Source organism: Buteo buteo, chromosome 5, assembly GCF_964188355.1.
Source record: "Buteo buteo chromosome 5, bButBut1.hap1.1, whole genome shotgun sequence".
NCBI lineage: Eukaryota > Metazoa > Chordata > Aves > Accipitriformes > Accipitridae > Buteo > Buteo buteo.
In genome coordinates, this window is record NC_134175.1 from 14,040,272 (window position 1) to 14,064,023 (window position 23,752).

The window sequence follows — 23,752 nt, forward strand, 5'->3', positions numbered from 1 at the left end:
TTCTGAAGTATGAAGGAGCGGGGACACAAATCAGAGTCTATGGCATTCCCACATGGACAGTGCCAACGCTTTATTGGTGTCCCTTAAACTGATATTCTAGAAAAAGTGTTAAGACTAAAGGATCATAAAAGGCTTGGGCCAGAAGATGATTTATTCACTCCACTTGTCCCAGGCAGAATAATGTCTTAGAAGACTCTATAGGGAAGGATTTGTTAGAAAGGATTTCAAGAGATGTTGGTGCAGAAACATTCTTCTCACCACTGTCCAAAAGGAAAGGATGTTCACAGTGCCCAGCCATAACATGGATACAAGTCCACACAATTGCATGGTCCCTCACTGTTCAAGGTATGTTTTAAGAAACAGACCTATCATTAAAACCAGCGGAGCAAACTGGGTCCTTTTGTTGAAGGTATCAGGACAGCATTTTGACTTGGGAAAACTGATGCAAAGCACCTGAAATTCTTTTTACCTGATTTTCACTTACAATGGGGCTGAGAGCACTAACCCTCAGAACTAGTGAGGAAATACATTCTTTGATGTTGTTGTCAGCGTAGGGGCCAAGTCAAGCCAAGTTGGTGGGAAGCAGACGTGGCCAACATCTAACCACCCTTCAAGAGCTTTTGAGAGCAGATGAAGTGGGACACAGAGCACAAAGGACTTTCTCAGTCTCAGCACTGACCCTGGTACACCTCTCCTTCAGCCAGTCACTTCAAAGAGACCAAGGAAGCACAAGGATGTGGACCCTGAACCCCCCTGTTTATAACCACACCTAAGATCACGGCTCACCTTCTATTTCTCTTCTGTTCTATTGATCTCAAGGAGGACTGTCACCCCAGATTTGGCTAGGAGAGCAGGCTAATCCCCTACTTCTACCAGGGGATGGCTCCGTCCCACACAGCGGGGCAGTCAGAAGAAGGAGCTAGCACTCATTCAGCTGTGTGGCTGGAAAACCTTAGTCTCAGGTGCTGTCAAATGGGAAACATCTGCAATCAGCAGAGTTTGTTAACAAAGAAAGAAGGAAGGAGAATTAAAACAGAGAATAGAGAATACACATGGCTAATAAAGATTTTATGTGCATGAGCATATAATGATAAACTTGATAGATGATATTAACAAACAAAGAAGGCAGCAAAGGAAACAGAATGAAAAACAAGATACACCCTGAGTAGGGGAAATGAGGAAGTCAAACAAGATGTGGATACTGTATCTCCTAATCTTCACTCTCCTTCCCATACACACTGACTCCCCACCATTTTCACCCTCTTCTTGGAAGCAAATGCCAGCACATGTAGGAATTATGATGGCTAACATCATCCAGCTACTCCTTACAGTGATAACGGGCTCCCTCTCTTATGGGGTTGGGTACCACGCCAGTCCTTCTTTAGTCAGCTACTAGGTTCCATAAAATCACAGAAATTCCATACCTCTGACAGGTCTACACTTGAGGGCTCCAGCAGGCCCTCAAGTCCTCCAGAAGAACTGGTGGACAGACAAAGAGATCGCATGATCAAACAGTTCTTCAGGAAAATAGCCTAAAATACTAGTTCTTCCCAAACTTAAGGGAGAGGTGGGGAAAAGAAAATGGAAAATTGAATTCAAAACTCACGTCTAAATTCACTCTTTTATGCCTTCCTACAGCTGAAGAGATCTGAATAAAACATTTTTTTAGACCAAGGCAGCTGGTACAATCACACATATAAACGATACACAAAACTTCAAGTTTTAGGCATGATCTCACAAGAAGCTTCTGCAATACCTAAGCTTTACTGTATCTGAGCCATCTCATCTAGTCATAGAAATTCTCTTGTCTCAAATACTTACTGAACCTCACCTGTATTTCACCCTTAGCTCATGCCTTGTCTACAACTACAGCATCCTAAGCCACCTCTCTGCTTGCCAAACACGTGAAAGACTTTTCTATAACATGGAGATTGCCCTGCAAAAGCTTATTACTGAGTAGTAAGTATTCTCCTTGAGTGAATGAAGGAAGCATATACATATGAAACATTATATTGCAGCCCTCCTCTTCCCTGCCTCCAATAAGGATTTCTCTGTCTACGCATCTGCTTGTCAATCACTCTTAGCTGCTTCTACAGAAACATCTCTAGGGAGGTGGAAAGGGAGTGATTTACCCAAGACAAACGAAAAACTCTGAAGATGACATCTGATTGATACTTTTTCTTTACCTGTTTGTTCTGTCAATCAGAAGCAATTTTCCTCAGGTTTTTGCTCTGCTGACACATTCACCACGCTAACTCTGGTTTCCAAGTGCACTCATTTCAGTCCTACATGTGGGGTGTTACCCAGCCCAGAAGAGATCTTGGACTGAGTTTTAAGGCTGCAGACTCCTGTGATCAGCTGTGATTAATCCAGTTGGCTTCACTCAGACTTGGAGTCTGAGGCTCATACCCCTCCAGCAGCTGGGAAAACGGTGCCTGAGACCAAAGTGTTATTTGGTGCCTAAGTATTTCAAGAGCCAGTGGATCTTGCATCATTAAAACAGACTATACACAGACCTGTTACTCCTTGAGACTTCCCACTCTATGAATTTAGATGCCAGCTCCTGATTTCCTCCAGGCATATCTAGTACAGCCACTTCCTGACACTTTGGACCTCTCCTCACCTTTTCCAGAAAAGACTTTTAATTGCGTGGTACTTTCTTCGTACCTGAGTTTTCAGCCTCATGGAAGAAAGTTTACATCTTTGCTGAGGCTAGTGTACAGGCTGCTCGCAGCTACTTCAAATTCTTGCCATTGCCCTCTAGTCATCTGTTCTGAGATCGAGTTATCAGGATTTATTGGACTGCTCTCTTCCCCCTCCTTTCTACACTCTCCAGCTAAGCTTGAAGAGGGTATTTGTACAAGAATGTCCCATAATCCCATACTCGAAGACTTCATCTCATTGACAAGGTGCCATGAAGTGGTCATGTAAGGACTATGTCCTTGTGCTGTCTGACTATTGCAAAACAGCCCTTCATCAATTATACACAGCTACTAGCAAACAACTACAGAGCAATACAAACTTTAGAACTATTATATCACAAATACTTGACATTTCTTTTGAGGAAGGAAATAGAAAAGCTTCATGTAAGTGTTTACAACCATCTAATCATGTTACAATAGACACATACTGATCATCATGCAGAGGCTGTTCAAGTTGGTAGAAGACAATCTAAGTATTTCAACTGAATTGAATAGACTTGCAAACCTTAATCAGGCATGTTAGCTCCCACCTCCTTCAAACAGCAAAAGGGAAATGGTGCATAAGTATATGCCTTTTCTAGATTATACTGCAAAGGGAAGAAACGCTTTTCATGGTAGTTTTACTGAATACAGAGTTGCAATGATTTCTCCCCCTTTGAGAACATGTTAGAAAAAGAAATGCAAACCCCTTAAAAAAAAAGATGCCATCATCTCCATTTCTACTGATGTCAAGGCAGTTTTGAATGCAATGGATCTAACTTGGTACTTCTGCACACATTTGTCAGTACCTTGCCTTAGATTCGGATCTGCTAGCTGTATCCACATGCATCTCCTGCCTACGTGTCCCCGGGAAGGACTGGATGTGTCCCATCCCCTGTGAGTGCTGGACTCCAAGAGAAGTAAAGCTGAAAACCATCACTGCTGGCAATCTCTCCATCTTTTAGTTTTCAAGAGACTGTGTGCCAGCGCTCATACGGATAATCACATTCAGCCTCTCCCCTCAGACAGGCTCAACTGATGGCATCCTCCTCTATGCAGATAAAACAGCAGGAAAAGCAGAGCGATGTAAAGTGAAGTCTGTCAAATTGGGCACTTACCTCTTAAGAGTAGCTATAACTTTTAATGACACTAAGGACAATGGCAATTCTGATGGAAATGATTTTTGTAGCTACAGTTTCAGGTGGTGAATTTATTGGCAGGAAGCAAGGAAGGGGAGAAAGCTAAAAAGGACCTGATGAATAAAATCGGAGGCAAAAATGGTTTCTGCATTACAGCGGAGGTGGGAAGTCATAAACCAGGCGAGATGAATAAAAAAGAAACTGGGATAGCATTCATTGAAGATACTCCTGGAGTCAAAATTAGAATCATTTTCATTGTTATTGAAATTGCCTGTGATCTCAGGCAGATTAGCAGGAGATTGCAGGGAAGTCCAGAGAAAGCTTTCAGCTGAGAAATTTTGCAGGTGCCAAACTGCAGAGAATGGGCTAGCTAGGGAGTCCCACCCGAAGGCTAGACTGAAATCAGCCCATTCCTCTTCTGTGATGCTCATTTTGCCTTTACTAATCAGCAACACATAAATAACTGTCTAAATTGTGTTAAAGATTTGGTAGATGGCTCTTTTGTGTGTGTGTGTGTGTGTATACACGCGCACACCACTACAAGAATGTGCATTGGGCAAAAATTTCACTCATTTTTGTCACTCACTTAAAAAACATAAAAATCATCCATCCAGCTAGTGGACACAGTATCAGTTATGCTTAAGAAATGGTAATGACTTAGATTTTCCATAGGTGGAAAGTTGCTCAAATAAACAATCTGCTGAGTGATTATAGATGAGTACAATCACTGAAAACACCATCAGGTTGCAAATGATTTTGCAACAGGAAAAAACTACTAAGTCATTAGATAATTTATTTGCAGTGAAAAACTGGAGCTGTATCCTACTTGCATGGAGTACTAGCAATACAAATGAACTGTACCATCCAAAAATTGAAAAATGTTTTCACCACACTGCAGATCAGCTAAAACAAGGAGTTGGCTTCCAAGAAGCAGCAGAAGTGGATGCTGAGATCCTGTATTTCTATGGGAGCCCCCAACATGCACACAAGCATTACTAATGTAAGACTGAAATGAAATGACAAATGTCTCACTCAATGGAAAGGACAAGAGAGACACAAATACATTACTGAAAGTATTTTCTGTAAATGGTGACTCCATCCTATACTCAAAGCAACCCCATCACAAGGAGGCTGAAGATGACTTGCCTATTTTCTTAGCCTACAGATGCTGCAGCTCTCCAACCAAAGCTCGATTTTAGTTACCCGTAACTGCTGCTTGTCTATTCTATTCACAGCTATAAGAGTCTTTCCAGCAGGCTGGTGACCAGGCTTGGATTCTGGAGATGGAAATGCATAAAGATGCTGTCATCCCCCCAGGTCATGTATACCTCTCCTCCCCTCAGCCCCAGACCATGCCTGCCCATACCTGGAAACAAAATTATTCTTGTCATCCTTTTGTAAAAATTCCTGGGGAGCTACTACAGATCAGTGAGCCAGATGAGAGACAGAAGCACAGAAGATGTGCCTCACCATGGGTATCCTGGGCCCACATCTGATGATTCAGGATTGTGATGGTGTCAGGAGCTTTGTACTCATATATTTGCTACGTGCTGCACAATTTGATGGGTTTAAAAGGCTCCTGGAACCACGTCTGGATCTGGAGAGTGACTCCTCCATTAGCTGATGAGAGAGAGACAACCTTGAGCTGAGCCCTGGCCCTTTTTCCACGGGAGCTGTGTATCTGCAGTCTCGTGGTTGCTTTTCTCTCCCGAGAGCAGCAGTGGAGCTTTCCGTAACAACATGACTTTGCACTTCTTTCATAAGAACGCTCTCTGTGTTTTGATATATGTCTCATTTTATTCCTTACAATAGTTGCACCTCACCTACCTTGGGGCTGAGGGGACTGGCGTTCTCTATTACTTTGGTGATAATTTTTATGACTCTATTACAATACTTTTTTAGTTCAGACATGCCCAGTGCACAGGGAACAGGACTCCTTTTGAAAGGTTACAGATACGACAGGTGGGACTGTGACTCAAACGTGTGATGCACAGCCCTGTTGGGACACAGACAAAATGTTTGTGTGTGCTTCACATTTGTTAAGCTCCTTTTAATACCAACAGGGAAAGCAAGCCCAGCTGGCAGCTTCCCGCTCTCCATTCCCTCCCTGTCAGCCCTTGCAATGAAGCAGCCTTGTCTAGCAGAAAGCCTCCTGGGGCAGGGAGAAAGGAATCGAGAACCTGGTCAGAAAGGTGATCCCTTTCACACGTCTTTTCCCTATACCTGAATCTGCTGTTTCCCTCTTCATCCACGCCGAAAGATGGGAGGTGGTAGCGAGATCAGGTCTACATACTGATAAAATACTGAATTTGTATTAAGGAGGTAGGCATAACATAACCAGCCATCACTGAGGAAGAGATTGGATGTTGGTCCCATCCCTTCTCCTGCAGTTTTCTGTCTGCATCATCAGATGCGCTTTCCACAGCCACAGTACAGGTGAGGCAGATTTACACCAGTGATGGATTTGGCCCCGTGACTCTTTTACTCACAAGATACCCATATGATGGCTGTTTGTACTGAATGCAATCTTTGGAGTCGGTCTGCTTTGTCTGAAGACAAGCTCCGTGTCTCTGTGCAGCTCAGGCAGCTGGAAATAATCACCCTGGCGGGTGATTCCTGGCTGGGTCGTGGCAGTCAAGGGAAAGTGTGAGCTCCTCTTGCTGTAGGCTCCACGCTGCAGATTTCAGTGCTGTATCATCCTCAGCCTCAGCATTTCGCAGTTTTGCACCTCTTGTGCCCTAAGGGAAGACGGTCCCACCCCCTCGGTACTGCAGCGGGAGCTCCTGCATCCCACCAGCACACAACTATGCTCCCTCCTTCCCCCCGAAAGAGCAGCTCTTTCCTGAATGCTTTGCTCTTGCTCACCTCTGCCAAGCTCAGGATTCCCTCCAGCATCAGAGCTGGAGACAAGACCTCATTACTGATCTCCATTAACACGCTCCGTTGCTGTACTGCCCTTTTTTCCTCCCAAGGAAAAACGTGTTGGCTGAACCGAAGTCTATGGCTGAGGAGCGGTTAGGAGCTGACTTGCCTTTCTCCTTAACAGTGCTGAGGGTACAGGAGTTCAAGGGTGCCGAGCACCCACGATTACATCTACACACACTTCTCCTTCTTGTTTGCTGTCTCCAGCCGTGTCCTGCCAAGAAGTGAGCTGTGGTTGCACCAGTGGGTTAATATCACGAGTCTGCCTGGGTTTGCTGTGGTTTTGGTTTCCTTTGCTCCTGGGCTTTGACACCAGTCCTATTTTCTTTGCATGTTGAGAGGTGGGAGAGGGGCAAACACATCATATCAAATACTGACTTGTTCCTGGTTGCTTTTCTCTCTTGTTCTCCATTATCTGTACTTTTTTGATAGCCTAGCCTAACTTTTTACTTTCTGGCAGCTGGCAAGGAGGATTAGGCTTCATGGGAGCTCCCTCGGGCAAATCCTTATCTTGGGTCAGCATCACGCATACTCCACAGAGGAGTATCTAACTGGTACCCAACTTTACACCAGTGCAACATCCCAAAGGGCCACTTGTGATCCATGGAGCTGCAGTGGTTGACAGCAGCGTAGAACCTGCCCCACCTGCCCCAAAGAACAAAGCAGCTTTTTACTAGCTGGCACTATGGAGAAGGCATTTTCCAAATTCTCCCATCTGCCCTTTGTATCCAGCTGCCATTGCTTAAACCCTCAGCAGAGAAGCCAGCAGGGTCCGGGAGGTTTCTGTCACTCAGGGGACATTATCACATTTGGTTATGAGCACAAGCTGGGAAGGATGTGAAATGAAAATGGGTGTGAACAGGTTATCTGCGATGAGAGAATATGCTGGGGTCTGCTAACACAGGGAGCATACTTGGTTAACCCTTAGTCAGAAAGGTTTTCCTGCCTGGCATGACCACAGTTAACAAACTGAGAGATTCCCTGCTTTGAGGAGCCGCTTCAAACCCTAATGCTCCTCCAAGCATACTGATTTTATTATAATTCCCAAAGAATTACCTCTGAACTGTACCACAGAACAAAGAGTAAGGACGCCTAACGCTACAAGTATTTTTATTTTGCAACTAGACCGAGCGTTGTCACTACATGACTTATCTAATTATAGTCTTAAAAACAATAACTAGGATAAGTAGCTAATTGAGCATTATTTTTAATGAACGCAATTCTGCATAAAGCACATTCCAGAAGCAACAAACACACACCTGCACTTCCCCTTGCTCTGGTAGGAAACGGTTGTCTAAAAGACTTCTTGCCTACGATCTGTTAACATTTCTATGGATGACATGCTTCTTCACAAGCTGATGACCTAAGAACCTCATGCTCACCAGCCCTACATAAACGTCTTGGGTGACAGAGATGGGACACAGCTTGGGAGAGCCAAGGGATGAGCGCTTCTCTCCTTGACCCCACTGAGCATTGCCTGGCACGATAATAAAGCCTCAGACTTGATTCTACCACTCTTGGAAAGAGATGGTAACAGTTGCATGTACTACACATCCCATTTTCTTAACAGCATGGCTCCAGCAGCAATGGAGGGGAGAGGAAGTGCCAGAGCTTCTTCTCCAGCTGTGCAGAGATATCTCCTCTCTTTCAGTAGCTCTCTGGACAGCCCCCAATTCTGGAAGCAAGCAGAGCCGATGGGCTATTTCCTGGAGCGAACATCTGAAAGCCGAGTCACAGCTTTGGCGGTACAACTGTTGGGCACATGTTAATTCCTGTGTCATATTTACTGGAAAAATACCAATCCCTTCGGCTTGCATGTAGAGGCCAAACTCTGCACTGAGCTCCTGCACCAGTGCACTGTGACTAAAACTCAGGGGCTTGTGCTTAATTCCTGCTGATTTTGAATTGTGCTGATGCTCAAGTTTTGGGTCTCATCTATTTCAATGAGGAGCTTTGAGAGAGTATGTATGTAGCGCAGTTGGCACCACTGAGCTCTGAGCTTTTGGGGCCTCCATGTATTACTGTGATCTGGGTAAAACAACAGCATGGATTTTTTTGTAGCCAAATTCCGAATACAGGCCCCTCTTCTTTCACCTATTGTAATAATATACTTGTGCATAATGTAATACATATGTTATAGAATCAGTAGCTAAGTACATAACATAATTTAAAAAATAGGTATCACTATAGATCAGTGTGACAGGCCTATCTATTTTAGTATGTTTTCTTGGTACAAATTATGACAGAAATACAGTAAGTTAGTAATTTCAGATTCCTTTGCATAGACATTGTCACTGTAATTTTGCCAGGAGGGAGATAATAAATCGTACTTTTCCATCTGACTGATGTTCTGTTTCCCCTGTCTGATTTCAATGGCTGTATGCTATCTTCAGAACTGGCATTGTTCATGGCTCCTTTTATTAAAGCAGAGGCACGTTATTGAAATTTCTTTTGTATTATGATTTTCTAGCCATACATGAAATTGCAGAACACACAAGAAGAAAAAAAAGCCCCATTTGTTTGAGTCATAGCAGAAAAAAACCCTGCTGCACGCATCTTGGAGAGAAAAATGCCAATATTAAAACCGGGGCCCCATGCTGGCTTGGATTAGTCATCAGTTTCGTGGAATTCACGAGTGAAGACCTAAAAACTACTAGTGATTTGGATGACCGGTTTAGTATACTACCAAAAGGTTTTAATAACGCTAGTTCTTGCAATGATTAGCCTGCCATGATTTGAGCACTTTCCAAGATTCACCAGGAAACTGAACACTCATGTAATAGCGGAGAAAACTCAGCAAAGAACCTTCCTTTTCTCCCTACTTTGTTTTTCTAGGGGCCTAACGAAGCTTCTCAGATTTAAGGTGTCGTATCTCTATTCTCTCACGCTGATATAAACCACAGCATCCACAGTCCAAACCTGCAGCTGGACAGTTCAATACCCCTGGGCAGGGCTGAGGGACTCTCAGAGCAGCCCCCTGCACCACCCCAGGCACCGGGTGGTTGTACACTTCTCCCCCTCGCCTTCCCCTTTCAACCCAGGGCTGCAACAAACTCTTGGTTTTCACCTAAGAGCATCATCCCATCAGTACTGCTCCGGGAACGTCCCAAGGGGTTCATTCATATTTGATAAGGTTGCACTCCCAGGCTGGGTACCTAGTGGTCAGAGCAAGGCTGTAGTTTGTACCACTTAATTTCTATTTCTGGCATGGTTCTGGCGGTGGAGAATCACTTTTTGGTTTCATTGCTGCCTTTTCTCCAGTGGCAGAATGGACACACTACATTTCAGGGACTGAGAGATGCTGGAATAGCAGCTGAATACACTCTTACATGTACTAATGCCTTTTGATGAGAAGTCTTATTTTGTTAAGTTATATTGAGATAATTGCATTAATAAAACATTTTTAAAGAGCATTAACAAAGGAGAAGGAGGTGTCACTATTCTCAAGTAAAGGTTTCCATAATGAGCTGAGAATTAGTATATGATAATGCTATGCTTATATAGTCCCTCATTTATTTTGGATTCTGATTATACCCCAAAGATCCCTGTTAGAACTGTGATCTCTACTGTGCAAAGTGCTGCTCAAGAAGACATAAAGTCATTGAGATACAGAAGCCCTAGCTGAAGGATTACAGATGATTTGTGGACAAAACAAAGCAATGAACTTAAGATATAGTGGCAGGAAACATGGGAAAGAAAAATAAAGAAGAACTCCAGCAGTGAAATCCTGGCTCTTTTCAAGTCAGTAGAGGTTTTGCCCTAGAATGAAGCTACAATTTCCCCTTTCCTGGATTTTTTGTTTCACAGTGCAGAGGCCTGCGAAGGGGCAAGGGTTTTCCTGGCATCCCTCCACACTTGTGCTTGATGCAAGGGATAAATATTTAGGCATCATCTAGGGGCTTTCTGAGCGAGGGTGGGTTTGGGAGCAGTGAAGGTGGAAGGGAAGAGGACAAGAAGGTGGAGGAGTCACTGGGAAGGGCGAGCAGATGAAGGCAGCAGTTAAGCATTGGCAGAGCCAATGGCTAGAAGAAATTGCAGCTCTGTGCTTGGCAGAAAGCAGGGCAGCCACTGAAGAGCACCCAAAAAATAACCCTGATGTTCAAGTTCACAACTGAAGGTTGAAGCTGCTCTTCTGACCTGAATATTACCAGGAAGGCCAACTTGTGATGTCAAAACCTCTCGTGTTCCCACCCAAAGAATAACTAATTCACCCAATGTCCTGCCAGGCAAATGGAGATATTTTAATGTCCGTGGCTAGAAAATTTCTGCCATTGACTTTGAGAAGGATGGCACCGTGCTACCAAAACCCATGTCACCGGGACTCACTCTCCTGTAGGGACAGGGAGCAGTTCCCACCGGTAGGGTCTAAAATGAAGAGAATGTTTCAAGATGTCAGCTTGACAGTCTCTTGTGATCCGATCATTCATTTTCCAGCGACGGTATTTTGCTACAAATTCATATAGGTCCATAGAAAGAAGTTTATGGATATGTCTGTATCAGGTGATGAGAGATCTAGGAAGTTCAGAAGTGATTATGGACTTTTCAATCTGACAACCTAATCCTTTTCAAATGGCTCCTAACTGTGGCTACAAAGGTACCTTAAACCACGCCATAAATTGCATTTCTCAAATCTGGGTAGGCATGTGGTTTCCTGTCAGTAAGTTATGCAGGAGAGTAAAAACTAATCAGCACTTAGGAAAACTGTTGTCTCACTGACATTTGCACCATTCCTCCATAAGCTGCCAATGAACATCCATCACGCTGGCGGTACACTGTCTCCTTAAGTTTATATAAGCTGCTATCTGAGAACATTAATTTAAAAGACAACGATGTGTACTTACAATAACCGAGACCGCTGAGTTGTTACTTGCTTGTTTTCTCTCTCTGGGAAGAAAGGGGAAGGCTAACAACCTCCCTGAAAAATCTCTGCTAGTAGAGGCAAGCTCAGAGCACTTGGGACTTGGACCTTAACCTCCAGGACTGAAATCAAAACACAGCTGATGTGTGGGAGAAAAAGCAAGCTGCTAAGTGACTCCGAGAGTCCCTGCCAGATCTCTCTGGAGAAAACGGAGAAACTGCCTGAGACTTGCAGCATCCTTCACACCTTCCCTGCAGCCACCGCAGCTGCCTGCCACTCTGTGTTTGCCTCTGAGAGGGACCAGAGGAGCCCTGAGAGACCAGATTCGAGGCTGACAAGGACAGAACTGGATAATGACATTGGGAAAGATATAGAGGGATCCCAGTAAGAGCCACCAGATCTCCCCTTTGTCCTGTGCACTGCTCCACAGGAGTCAAAATCCTGAACACCAGGCAGCAATCTACATATTATACATGTTTGAGTCAGATCTTGATTCACATTAGGGAGACTGTGCTGACCTTTTCTGCGAGGGTTTCCAGGTGGAACTGCAGCCTCAGCCGAAGTTGGGGGTAAGTCCTAGGCAAACCAAAGGGATGAGGCAGGCTCCGTATGGGCAGCTGGAACTCAAAACCCAAAAAGGTCTCCCAGGACCCATAACAGAGCTATGAAGATGTTATGTGGGGTTACTAAACCATCTGTCAGGGAGACAAGGTTTTACAAAAGGACACAAGAAAAGCTACTAATAGGTTTAGATTTACAATTGAACTTCACTTTGGCATTTTGTCTGTACATGTTAACAATTTAGGGGCACAGGCATAAACATTTGGACAGCTGTCTAAACTAGATGGTTTGTTGTCATGTTTATATTTTGCTCTTATGACTGTTGTAAGTCAAAAAAAAATCAGAGGAAGAAGATCAGTTCACTAGAAGAAAGCTAAATATTCAAGAAATGGGCCTTTATAACCACTCCTTTACCCTAAGATAGTCACAGTTACTGTCAGTGGTAAGAAAAAAAAAAGGTTAAATCGCATTTGGATTTCTCACCGCAAACCTAAACAGAAATCTAGAAACAAGGCAGGAAGATTCTCCCAAATGGAAACCTCTCACAGATTTTGATATCCTAGAGAAAAAAATTTCCTAGAGAAAAAAAAATCCTAATTTGTGAAAGATCAGGCAGTTGAAATTTCTACAAGATAAGTCAGTCCTGGTGCACACACACAGACACACACTTACAAAAGATTTTTAAATGGATGCTAGTTTCAGCTGTAACTAAGTAGTGACAAGCACTTCTGTGGATGATGATTTGGAACCTACATATTAGTGAAAGTAAATCAAGTGGGTGAAAGGGTTACGAGCCCACCTAAAACAGTGCCTCTATTTCCACTGAAAGCAGTCTGTTATTGGGTCAGAACGACTGGAAAAAGCCTCTCCTCTTTGACTTGAGCGTGTGTGGAACGGACTTCAGAAAGCTTGCAGACCTTATAAATTCAACAGGACAAGGGAAGAGCAGAGTTCAGAGCCTGTAAAACCTATGAACTGCTCAGAATTTCATCTGTGGAGATAGCAGGTAAAATCTTTGTTCCACTGAAGTAAACAGCAAAATGCTTGGATGCTTCAATGAAGTCAAGATTTCACTTCATAGCAGCAGTTTCCTGAATCTTGAAGTTCTGTCCTGCATCTTGAAGTTCTGTGTTTCCTATAGCATTTATAAGGTCATAGTTAACAGGCGCTCCTTTTTTCCCCCCAAACACCCCTGGAAGTGCACAGTAATCTTCCATTGCCTGAATCTCTTCCACTACTTAGAGAAAAAAAAGAATTTCACTATTTATTCTAGGTAAACACATAGGTTTCAAAAAAATCAGTTTCTGCCCTATTCCATAGGGTATCGAGCTCTCAGCAAAACACAGGCCCAGGTCAAAAGCTCAGCTGTCAACTAAATTAAGTCTGAAGGATCTCAAATGAGTCCTGGACTGAACGTTACCATGTGCGAGCGTGGTGTGCCACCATCTACTTTGTGTTTCTCAGAGGGTACTGGAACTTCACTTTCCATGCAACACCCAACAGCTTTTGGACACAGCAAACAATGAGCCAGATTGCTCTAACTCTAACAGCCTTTCTCCCCTAAATTCTCTTTCTCTATCCTTTAATCCATTATCAGGGTGCAATTATTTCTTTCAGAAAAAGTGATTAGTACTTTTGTACTTCATTCATATGCAAAAGACACTTTAATGAGAAGATCCATCTCATTATTCTCCCACTGAAATCTCTCCAAAAAGAGTCCTTCTAACTTTCCCCTTCCTAAAATCTCTCCAAAAAGAGTCCTTATAACTCTCACACAAGAACCTGACCATATGTCAGACTTAGAGCTAGGTGGGACACTTCACCACCTGACAACACAGCAGTCAAAATGGGACCACTGAAGCATGACTGTGGGATGAAGTTGGGCTGGGCCTTCCTAGGGCAAGAAGAAACTGTTATTTAAGCAGTTTACAAGATCAGCATCTTCACATTCCTCAGCAAAGCAGCGAACAGTGGATGAGGATGGCCCTCAAGGAGATGTTCCTCATGTATTTGTTTTGCCTTGTGTCTATGCCATTAAACCGTCTTGCCCATACCGAGTGATTGCAGTTACAGATGGACAGAAAAAGATGAACATAAACCATACATGATAGAAGAAAGGAACTAAACACCACCTCCACTGAAAATGAAAATATCTGGGAAAAAGGGAATTGTGACCTTTGTTACTGAGAACTCGTGAAGTACACAGACCTATATGGAAGCATTTTCATTGTCAGAAAAGAAAATAAATTGGCAAGTGTATAATGAGATTGGGCATACAGCCATGAAGAGTTATAGGCTGTCATTAATTATGGAGGTACGAATCTTAAAGCCATGCGACCCGGGAGAACAAACTCGTGTATGTACCTAGTGCATTTACAGACCTGGTTCTTCATTGTGAAATGTTATTTTCCTTAGCAGAATTGAAAACATGCAGTCAAACTCATTAGAATGAGAGATGCAGGTTGTGTAAAGGGTAATGGTTTTTGCAAATCTGTTTTATTTTTAGCATATATTCCAGAAGGATTTCTTTAAAACATTCCTAATAGGAACTCAACCACTATAATTAAACCCCGTACTTCTCATTACTTGAGATGGTCACCTGCCTAGGAATTCACCTTCTGCCATTCTAGACAGCCTTATCACAGCTGAAATGAAAATATTAAATATAGCTTGCAATCTACTTGCTTGCATTTTCATACAGTTAGGAGTAACAACTCTCAGTAACATGCCATCAATTTTTGCTATCCAAATTGGAAAAGGAGTTCTTAAAAAGCACTCAGTAGTGGTTTACCACCATTTTTGCAGACACCATTGGTAGTCCAACCTGATTCGTGCTATGAGCAAACAAGGAGGTTGTCTGGAGTAGCAGATTCAGAGGGCTGGCATTTCACACGGAGGCTTTTGACTGACCATTGGCTCTCAGTGATTGTACATAAGAGGGGAGGTGGCAGCTTTTACCTTAGCCAGACCTGCATCACAACTAAAAAGGACTTCAGCTTTAGCATCTATTAATAGCCGTAAGCAACTACTGAGTGCCTTTGTGAGTCCCCGACAGAAATACAATTCCTATAGCATACCAATATTAAATACTGAAGAAAGAGCTTCATACCTTAAATTCCTCCAGGATTTTGTAATTTTTCCCATGATATTCACAAAAGTTTTTCACTTCCTTGCATTCTGGACAGCATCCATTGTGTTCCACTTTTGTACACTTTGGGTGGATTTTAGGGCATTCCGGCTGATCGCAAACAGGTCCATCCTCAGTACAGACACAGGGACAGTTGGAATGTCCCGGGAAAAAACGTTCTCCCAGTTTGTACACAAAGCCACTGTCATCCACGCAGCCCTTCCCTCGGTAGTCATCAAAGATCAGATTGTCATTGCTGGAGGTCTGGTCCCCTTCATCGGCAGGGTAGTCTTCATGATTGATGGCAGCTGGAGTGACCAAAGCAGGGATTACAAACAGAAGTATCCAGGCTTCATGGATATGAAGAGCCATTCCCCTCCTCAGCTTCTCCATGGGATCTCAGTGCCAGATAGAAACAGCTGCTTCCATAGGGAGACCAGTGTTGTGGTCTGAAAACAAATATTTTAAAGTGAGAACAAACTCAGAATTCTAACTAATATTGACTTATAAAGGCCATAGTTTCAACCAGCACCCAAGAACAAATCAGTGCTTTCAAACTGCACAGATAACTATCACCATTTCATCAAGCCTCTTCTCAATTACTGTTGAAGAGAATAAAGCATATGAAATACAGAAATTAGAAACACATGCCTGTAAGCATATACCCACAAAATATCTCTATAGAAATGGTGGCTCACAGAATCGATCTCATTTTTACTTTCCTCATTCGTGCAGCTGAGTTTTCTGATGCACCAGAAATTAAATTAGCTGCCTGAAATTGCATGGTGATGGGCAGCTCAGAGGGATTTGAACCCAAGTTTAAGCATGGTCTTAACCTCCTGCTGTGGCCACTGTCCCTCCGTGCTATGTGTGGTGCACAGCTCACTTCATTAAACTGTGGTGGGAAACCCAAATTGGAAAATGAGATAAGCATAATCTGTAGGTAGATCTGTGTCCAATATGAAAGATAGTGCTGGGTTATATCTGGTCTGCAAGAGGTGGAATAGTACAGAATTTTATATACAGCATTTCTGAAGAGGAAGAGGGACTGCCTGGGCTACCAACACAGTCCAGCCTGCGGCAGGTACATATAATCCCAACAGAAGCAAAGATGTAATTCACCTTCTCCATTATTCAGCATTTCAGTAATTCCCAGAGAGGAACGCAGAGAGCAGGATGTTAAATGCCTGTGTAATGCATGGAGCCGCTGAAATGTGTTTGCCTGATTAAGCTGGAGCATTTCTAAAACTTTGGGAGCGACGCAGCATGGCCCAACCTTTGGAGAGCTCTGCTGAAGTGGTCGAGGCGAGGACTGACCCAGAGAGTGAGAGGAGCTTCGCACTGCCCCCGGGGAGAGTCAGCTCCGGGCGAAGGCTCCTTCTGTGTGTTTTGGGTGCACTATTGGCTGCCCGCGGTGCCACATCACTGCCACCAACGCACCGTCCTGCCTGCACACCAGCCAAGAGCCGGTGCAACCCCAGCAGCAAAATGGTTTCTGACCTCTCCTAAGAGAACTGGGCAAAGTATTACAGGAAACTTTTAAATGAGATGAAGTATTAGCATTATATGGCTTGAGGAACAACGGAGGCAGTTGCTGGCACAAACCAAAAATGGACTGTTTGGATGTGGGTGTCATTCCTTCTCTTCCTCTGTTCCCATAGCGTGCACACACAGGTACACACAGAGTATATACAAACATGCATTAACCTACACACAGAGGCAAACACGTACTCCCCCTCCACCCCTCTGGGAGCTATTTTTTGTGTGTCGGGATTTTTGGCGGACTGCAGATGTTCGGCAATTAATTCTCCCTTAATTGAAGTAAAAAAGCAGCAGGAGGAGGAGAAAGCTTTAATCCTAGAGAAGCAGCTAAGGGATCCTGTTGACAAAGCAGTTTTTCCAAAGCCACAACAGAGGGAGACACCGGATATTACACAAGCTTTATCAAATTCAAAAGCTATCTTCTTAATTGAAGTACTAGCTACGTTTCTATCATAAGGACTATGTACCCTGTTACTACTATCAGCGATAGCTATTGTAACATGTTGTTTGGAAATCAAGTGATTCATGCAGATACGGCTGCTTTACGTATCTACAGAGCAAAGAATCTTGCCCACCTAAATGCTACAGGTAGGTTGCAACATTGCAGATTGGTGGGCATTTAAGGGGGGAAAAAAAAAGCAGAAGCAAATGAAGAGGTTAATATCTGAGGAGATGTGAAACAATGGAGAGAATATGTTGAAGTTTGATGAGGAAGCTCTCCAAATTATAAAAAAAAAAAAAGTTCTCCAAAGATGATAAATAAGACCACTATATTTTGCTACAGCATCTGAAATGTCCCACAGCAACTCACAAGCACTCGGCTCAGCAGCAATCCTGGAAATCAGACAGACTGCAGACGGCTTGCACGTACAGATTTCAACAAGTAAACAAATGCTGCTCAGCTCAGAATTAGTTTACAGCTGAACTTTCTCATCATTTCTCATCATGAGAGAGGCCAGGATTGTAGGTAAGTCTCTGAGTAAAACGCTTCCATCCGCCTTCCCTCACCCCAAGTGAATAATTTACACTTACCTAATCAGACTCGATCTGAAAGCTGAAAGGGGTCACAGGCCAACATGGACTAAAAGGTTAGAAACAGATTAGTGAAAGCAGTTCCTCCTAATCACATTTTCAGTGTTGACTCACGGACAAGCCTTTTTCCTCCACCTCCCATGGCAAAACACGGGAAAGCGGCAGCCCGGCAACCACAACATAAGAATTAAGCTTTAACCCAGCGTTCAGGATTCAAAGCGAGCAGCGGCGAAGCGGTCCAGAGGCAGGGATGCCGCGGAGAAACCCCGATGCCAGCAGCACAGTCATCGCGGCGAACTTGGGCTGGATTTCCTCAGGTCTTGTGCGGGGGGAGGGGGGGGGGGGGGGAGAGGAAAAAAACCCATCTATATCCCCTCCCTATGCCCAGCGGATCTCTTGCGATTCAGGATTTGCCACGGCGGGGGAAGGGGGGGGGGGGAGAGGGGGCTGGTTAGGCTGTAGGCAGGCGGGAAGGGGAGGGCGGAGGAGCCCCGCGGCCGGCTGGCGGGCGGGGAGCCCCCGCGGCGGGCCCCGCTCCCCTGCGGGGACTCCCCGGGCCGGGGGCCGGGCATGCCCGCGCTGGGCCGCGCAGCTCCCCGCTCTCTGCCTATTATTATTATTAAAAAATTAATTTTTTGAGGGGCAAAAAAAAAAAAGAGGGATGGGGGAGAAAAAAAAGAAAATAAAATCCAGCGGCGGAGCGCTGGGGCCCCGCGGGCCTCAGCGCGGGCGCGCCATGGCGCGGGGCGGCGCGCTTCCCCCGCGGGCGGCGGTGTTTCCGCGGGGCTCCGCGCTGCCGCCGCCGCCGCCCCGCTCAGGCCGGCGCCGGGCGCTTCCCCGCCCGCAGCTCCCCGCGGCCGCCGGCTGCCCTCACCGCCGCTCTCCCCAACTCCCGCTCAGCCCTACCGGCCTGGCGGCGTCCGGAGCGTTTGCTGCAAGGAAGAAGAAAAAAAAAAAAAAAAAAAAATCCTCCCCCCCTCCCTTGCTGCATTATTAAAACTTCACATCTTCCCCCAGGCTGGCACTGGGGAAGGGGCGCCCAGCTCTTGGGTCTCGTGTTGTGTTCCATTAAAATCAATCTCCTTGCAATTCGGCTGCTCTGTCATTAGGCGTCATTGTAAAGCTATTTCTTCAGAAACCACCGAAAGGCAGAGACTTGATGTTGGGTAAAACAGAGTGTCGACAGAGAGAGGGAGAAGTTGGGGGTTTTATTTGGATAAAATGCAGAATAATAGTCCTTTCAGGCGATTATTCCCACTGCAAACATTACCTATGGAAGCACGTCACTAAGCCCTCACCACTATGTTGTCAAACCATGTTCTTCTTGAGATTAAGGTTACGTTAGGCAGGGTGCTGCTGCTCTTCGGGTCCAGAGACAAACCGTACCATCGGCACCCCCAGAAATTAACTGCTCGGCCCTGGGATCGAAGATAACGCTGTGCACTTCGCCGCCGTGGCCCCGCAGGCTGGAGAGCTGCCCCGACTCAAGTTGCAGAACCTTAAGGGATCCATCGCTGCTCGCCAGAGCCATGATATGACCTGAAATTCAGAGGAAAGTTATCAAGGTTTGCGAAGGCAAAGTGCAGTGGAAGTTTTGAGAGTGTTGCTTTAAAGACACCCATGCATACTCCTGTTTTCTGAGATAAATTCTCAGAAAGTTGGACAGATCAGTGAGATTGGATTTTGGAGTGATTAAGCGAATCTGGAGACCCTGGCATGCGACTCTGTAGGAGCACTGCTATTTTACTTATATTGGGATACAATTATTCAGGGGCAGATTCTGACACACAGACCATGCACCGAAGAAGTAGATGCTCTTCTGATACCTGGAGGTATCAGCATCAGACCATGCTCTTAACGCTGCTTTTCTTACAGCTCTCTAAGAAATTAAGATGTGGGTTCTCAACTGAATTTCAAGGAGGTCAGGCATCTGACTGAACTGAGGGCCTTGCTCCCTTCTGTCCTTCTGGAAAAAAACGACGATCATGAAATTGTTAGTGTAGAATTGGGTCTAACAGTAGAAAAAATAAAAGAAAACCTAAAAAAGGTTCTCAGGAGTTCCCAGTTTCCATGTGTTTATTTATGAACCAAATGGACTCAGTTTTCATCACTCTCAAGGAGGCAGAATGTGTTCATAAGTTTATTATCTTCCTGCTTAAATAAAAGCAGAGGTAACAGCTGGTAAGTGATATGTTTGAAGCACTTTTTATTTATCCACCCACCAGATAAAGACTCTCGTCTTCTAGAAATTAACTATGATGATCATGAGTTTCACATACAAAAAAAAAAAAAAGAGGATCAATACATTAATTTCGAAGCCGATGTGGTCCTCCCAGCAGCAGGATCATTGTACTGCCAGTCATGATTTTGGTCAAACACCTTTTTCTATTAGGAGCAAGTTCAACATACCCTCCAAATGATTACAGCTCTTTTTATGTATCAGGATTTTCTCTCTGAAAGCAAAGACATTGCCAGCAGAGGAATAATTAATATTGACACTGGCAAAGTCAGTCTGGCACAGAGGTCATAATTTTTGGGCGGATTATGAAAAATGGGAGATATTTTGCTAATTTTAGTCATTCAGATAATTCACCAAGTAGCCAATGGGAACATATTGCCCAACAGAAGTTAGTATGGAGGAATCTGTCCAAATTTTAATAATGGGTAAGCCACAGGGCCTTGGGTGTGCCTACGTGACGTATAGTTTATCCGGGGAATATATTGTCCCTCCATTCAAACTAATTCGTAACAATGATGTTCTCTGCTCTGCTCCTCGAAATCCGATGGCTTCATTTGACAGGCCAGGAAGTAAACAACTGCCATTTTCTCCATTTATCAAAGGAAAGACATAGTGCAAAACATCTTACAAATGCATTGAGAATATTTAATCACAAGTTCTGCTTAGTGTGGTCATGGATATTTGTGCAAGAAAGGGAACTAGAAAGTAGAGCTAACCATGATAAATATGCCCTATTTGCAAACCTTTATAACTACCCGGCTTCTTCATCTAGAACAAAGCCTGACACAGCAAAGATCTGTAGGATGGATTAGAGTGTCCAAAGCAGCAGATGTGAATATTTATTATAAACTCTCTTCCAGCAAGTCTTTGCTGACAGAAGCATTGCATAGAGATTTCTCTTGTAGCCAGACTCTCCGGGCAATCGCTGGGATGACTTCTCGAGGAGCCAAACAAATGCCATTTCGCCTGGAGCCCTGAGACCACAACAGCTGGGCAGGGGGTTAGTGTCACTTTCAGCTCCTCAAAACCAGTAACAAACCCACTTGTTACAATGGGAGAGGGATGGGAAGGAGAAAAGATTTGGACAACTGCAGTTCACTTCCCGAAAGTAAGGGCAAGACAGACTGATAACTGAGAGAACAGTGCTCCAGTGTCGAATTCACCCCCCCAGTTTGGCAGCAGAGCAGAAGCAGACCCCAAAGCAGCATTTTTCTAAGCTCTTTGCTAGATAAATCATACGCCCAAAGCAAAACAATAGCACTCTCATCCGGTCAGTCCATGCCAATATTCCGACAGTATCAGGAAATGACAAAACCAATAGGAAAACAGAGGGACAATAAAAAATGACTAGCTAGGAGGTACAGTAGGAAACTGCACGTGCCTTCATTGCTTGCACTCGCTGGGGAAAGGGTTTACGTGTATGAGGCAGCTCTAGTGAAGAATGATTCATTTCATATGAATTTTTGTTAGCTGAGTTATGATGTGTTACTATCATTGCCTATGAATACAGCCACTTCCTTGCTCAGTAGCAGTAGGATGCACAGGCAAATGCATGCAAGAAGGAACGAAAGAGGAGGGGAACGCACAAAATGAGAACATCTCATTTCCGTCACCCTTTATGTCAACACTGATCTACGCGCCTATAACAATTTGCTCATTATAATGTAAATTTACTCCCTCCTTCCTTCCAAAAGGAGATGTTTCGTTTTGGAAAGAGGGAACAAATTGTGTTTTATTGCTCTTTCAAAATGTTCTCCAATTAGGAAAGCAAACAAAAACTATTACATAATTGTCATGCAAAGCTCTGTTTTTATGAAGGATACTTACTTGTGCACTAACAAAGGCACTTTGTTACAACACTCAGAGGAAGATAAAAGCCTGGAGATAAATTTTTCTTTATACCTTTGACCAAACTGTCAGGTGGGGCTGGTCTATGCAAACTCACTGAACTCAGCAGTTACACTGATTTGCATTGAAATGAACAGTTTCTCCTTAGAAGATGCAAAGCCTCGAAGACTCTGACCTCTAGATCTCACAGCCTCCAGATCTCCTGCTCACGAGGCTTCCAAAGGACCTGCTCTGGATCTGCTGGTGCACCTCCTAGATAGGCAACACAGGGGGCTAAAATGAAGTTTTGCTCTGGCTGGCCCCACGCCAGTCCTGAGCTCATCCTTCTTCCTCAAACTGGCAGACAGCACTGATGACAAAGCACATTGCCATGACAGAGAGACCCTACAGTAGCAGCCTTTGTACTAATTACAGCTGATTTGCTGTTGCCCATTGCTAGAACATAGGTACTAATTTTTCTGATGTACCCCTATTATGTCCTTAGAATAACATAAGCTCTGACCATCTGGTCACTTGCTTCAAAAAGAATGCAGCGAGTTAGAAAAGGTAGAGAGAGAAAGGCAGCAAAGGTAATGAAAGGTATAAACAACTTTTGTGCAAGGAACTGTTAAGAGGGATGACAACTTACCCCAGAAAAACCTATTTGCCCTCTAAAATGTACTTTGCCGATCATGCTTTCTCCATATGCAAACCTCAAGCTTCAGTCAGCCCATTGTATTGCCGCTGCTTCCCGCCCTGGGGATCCACAGAAAAATCCAGAGCTGAGTCAGACCCCAAACTACCACCCAGGTGGTGTGGGTGAAATGTGGAGTTTCCATCAAAATGCTGGTCTGAATCCCAGCTAATGTGGGAGCCGTGAGGCAGCCGGAGAAGCTGTCAGAAGTAGTGCAGCATGGAACACAGTATTTCTATTTTCATCTTGGATGAAACTGAACTTCCTCTGAGCGATCAGTGCACTTCAGCTCCCTTTTTTCCCCAGCATTTGAGTAAGCTACAGCTGTAGGTTTCCAGTCCTGGTGTCCTACAGAGAAAAACTCTGTTCCTGATCTCATGTGTGCTACCTTGCCAGGCTGCCATTTCCAGACTGACAATGCTCTTGTTTTTAGGCATTGATTAATTACAAATGCAGTGCTGTTGTTTGGGCTGGAAATACATTTCTACTTAATAAAACAATAAAAATTACTCATGCCCCTCTAGAAAACGACTACTGATACTAAAACCATAACTCTATATTGTTTTGAGACAAGAACTGAACCCTAAAATCAATTAGTACCTCAAAAGATGCGATTAGTCTTAAGACATGTACCCCACTTTGAAGAATGGGGTAATTAAAATGAATTATCTTGTATGGAAATCTGGCCCTGTAAATTTTCCAAATGTACATAAAGTTATGGGCCTAAGAAAGGCCATAGCCATAGTGTCAAAAGCAAGAATCTGGCAAAAAAAAAAAAAAAGTAGTAATTTTACTGGAGTCTCCACACTGACCCAAACATGTGAGCTAATTAAAATCAAAGTTATTCCATTTGGTGAAGCTCAGTTATGTTACATATAAGTAAGGAACATGCTTTTTCTCATCTGCAAGGAACTTTGCATACCTATGCTGCTATGTAAATACTAACAAAACCAAAGCCACTCATGTGAATACAATATGAAATCCATCTCCTAATTTGAATTGGTGGATAAATTTAAAATAGTGCTGGTATGTTGAAGCAATCTAATTTATTACTGCATTTCTTCAGAAGACAAAACTAGACAAGATTAATTTGCTGGGTTGATGGAACCAAATTACTTGGGGTAGAGGGA

At 44.0% G+C, this 23,752-nt stretch overlaps 2 protein-coding genes across 3 annotated transcripts in view; both read right to left on the reverse strand.

Moving 5' to 3' along the window:
• The window catches only part of VWC2L (von Willebrand factor C domain containing 2 like), a 54,529-nt gene extending 36,527 nt beyond the window's left edge, over window positions 1–18,002 (reverse strand). For both annotated transcript variants that reach the window (XM_075027915.1, XM_075027916.1), the window contains exons 1-2: window positions 17,863–18,002; window positions 15,271–15,737 (exon numbers count right to left, since the gene is read on the reverse strand). In XM_075027915.1, coding sequence (XP_074884016.1) covers window positions 15,271–15,681 — 411 coding nt within the window. In that variant the 5' untranslated portion in view covers window positions 15,682–15,737; window positions 17,863–18,002. The remainder of the gene's footprint in view (window positions 1–15,270; window positions 15,738–17,862) is intronic.
• A 253-nt stretch (window positions 18,003–18,255) lies between these two features.
• Window positions 18,256–23,752, reverse strand: part of SPAG16 (sperm associated antigen 16) — a 447,435-nt gene continuing 441,938 nt past the window's right edge. The window contains exon 16 of the mRNA XM_075027914.1: window positions 18,256–19,401. Coding sequence (XP_074884015.1) covers window positions 19,199–19,401 — 203 coding nt within the window. The 3' untranslated portion in view covers window positions 18,256–19,198. The remainder of the gene's footprint in view (window positions 19,402–23,752) is intronic.